This window comes from Camelina sativa, chromosome 7 (assembly GCF_000633955.1).
Source record: "Camelina sativa cultivar DH55 chromosome 7, Cs, whole genome shotgun sequence".
Lineage (NCBI taxonomy): Eukaryota > Viridiplantae > Streptophyta > Magnoliopsida > Brassicales > Brassicaceae > Camelina > Camelina sativa.
In genome coordinates, this window is record NC_025691.1 from 30146002 (window position 1) to 30147619 (window position 1618).

Here is a 1618-nt window from a genome sequence, read left to right on the forward strand (position 1 = left end):
GGGGGGGGGGGGGGGGGGGGGGGGACTAGACATCTTGGATTTCAAAATTTAAGAGCATTGTATGGAACTATGGATCAACTACTATATTATTATATACTATGTTTTTTGTTTTATATAGAAGTAGAGTAATGCGTTAAAGCTGTAAGTGTGAGAAGGACGTAACGAGAAGTCTTCGTGGACCTAATAATAACGTTTTACGGTTTTATCCAAAGACCCAAAAAGTGAGATCTACGATTTCAATTTCAAACTCTAAAAAAAATAAAAGAAATATTCACAGAAACAGATCTAATGATCTAATATAAGCTTTAGTAATAAAAATAATGTCATGTTTGGTTTAGTCCATAATTCAATTCGTATAATTTGAACACACTCCCAGCTTTCCCACCTCAGCCTTTTAGACCCCATATACCCATCTCTTAACATATATGGCCGTAAGCAAAGTCGAGAAAGAAATAACGATGCATGGGTAAAGTTTGAGTAATGTGATCCATGAATTTGCTTCTTTTGTAAGAACAGCAAAAAATGGGCCGGTGGAATAATATGTATGTCCGTTTAGATGAAAGTGAAAAAGAATGACATTATTAAAAAGAATGACAGTATGTGAAATTTTCTTGAAAAGAAAACTCATCATAATCAAGAAATCTCAAACGTAACACGTCTGACTGATTCCTAAACGCAGGCTTGCAAATCGTGTGGAAGAGAGAGGGGATCAGTTCAGTGCAAGCGAAAGCATCCAAATTGGAGGATTCATAAGTCGACGAGATCATCATATCAAAAGAAAGGCGTTACTCTTTTTTTTTTTTTTGAATATAAAAAAAAATAAAAGAGTAATATTAAATATAATATAGTTTTGATACCTTTTTGGCTTTTTCTAGATTAGTATAACTTAAAAGAAAAAAAATACTCGGAAGAGAAATTAGACAGGAAAAAACACATGAAAGTCAAAAAGAACCAAAGGGGTTGGTGAAGGAAGAAGAAGACAAAGATGAGGCGTGCTTAACGCTCGTTTCTCTCTTTTTAGGTGTTCGTCAAAAATTGATTCCTCTCTTTAATTTTGCATTAGCCTATAGGTTGGAGAGTTAACTCTCTCTCTCTCTCTCTCTCTCTTTTTTTCTTTCAGTTTACACATACATATAAACAGTTGGACCCTAATTTTGCGAATTCTCTTTGAAATTTTTCACCTTTCAGGTCGAATTTGTTGGTGTTTTTGAGAGATATGTCAAAAATGGGTTCGTTAGGGATGCTTTCGAGGAGAACGTTGGCTACGAACTTGCCCGTCATGGTTGAGGTCTGTTCCTCGTACTTCTCCTTTTCCTATTTTTTGCATTTTATTCCCTTCTTTCATTTCTTTAGTTGAAATAAATTGGTTTTGGGTTTTTGCGTGCAGATTCGGAAATTAATGAAGGAATTGACGAACCCTATGTCTCTCGCTCAGGTTTGTCCTCCTCTCTAAAAACAACATCTACTTAAAAAAGTTGTTCACACTCACACACACACAAAATAAAAATCAAGACTTGGGGTTTCGTGATTTGTTTAGTCTAATAAGTCTGCTAATTCTCTTGCTCATTGACAACAAAAAAGACATTAAAAAAAAAAAATCATGTTTCATATGGGGGGG

At 34.9% G+C, this 1618-nt stretch overlaps 1 protein-coding gene across 2 annotated transcripts in view; it reads left to right on the forward strand.

Moving 5' to 3' along the window:
- LOC104703410 (aspartate aminotransferase-like) overlaps window positions 923-1618 on the forward strand; it is a 2841-nt gene continuing 2145 nt past the window's right edge. Inside the window, exons 1-3 of one of the 2 annotated variants that reach the window (XM_010419418.2) lie at window positions 923-1070; window positions 1189-1288; window positions 1388-1435. In XM_010419418.2, coding sequence (XP_010417720.1) covers window positions 1217-1288; window positions 1388-1435 — 120 coding nt within the window. In that variant the 5' untranslated portion in view covers window positions 923-1070; window positions 1189-1216. The remainder of the gene's footprint in view (window positions 1071-1188; window positions 1289-1387; window positions 1436-1618) is intronic. The other variant, XM_010419419.2, reaches the window with a different exon arrangement.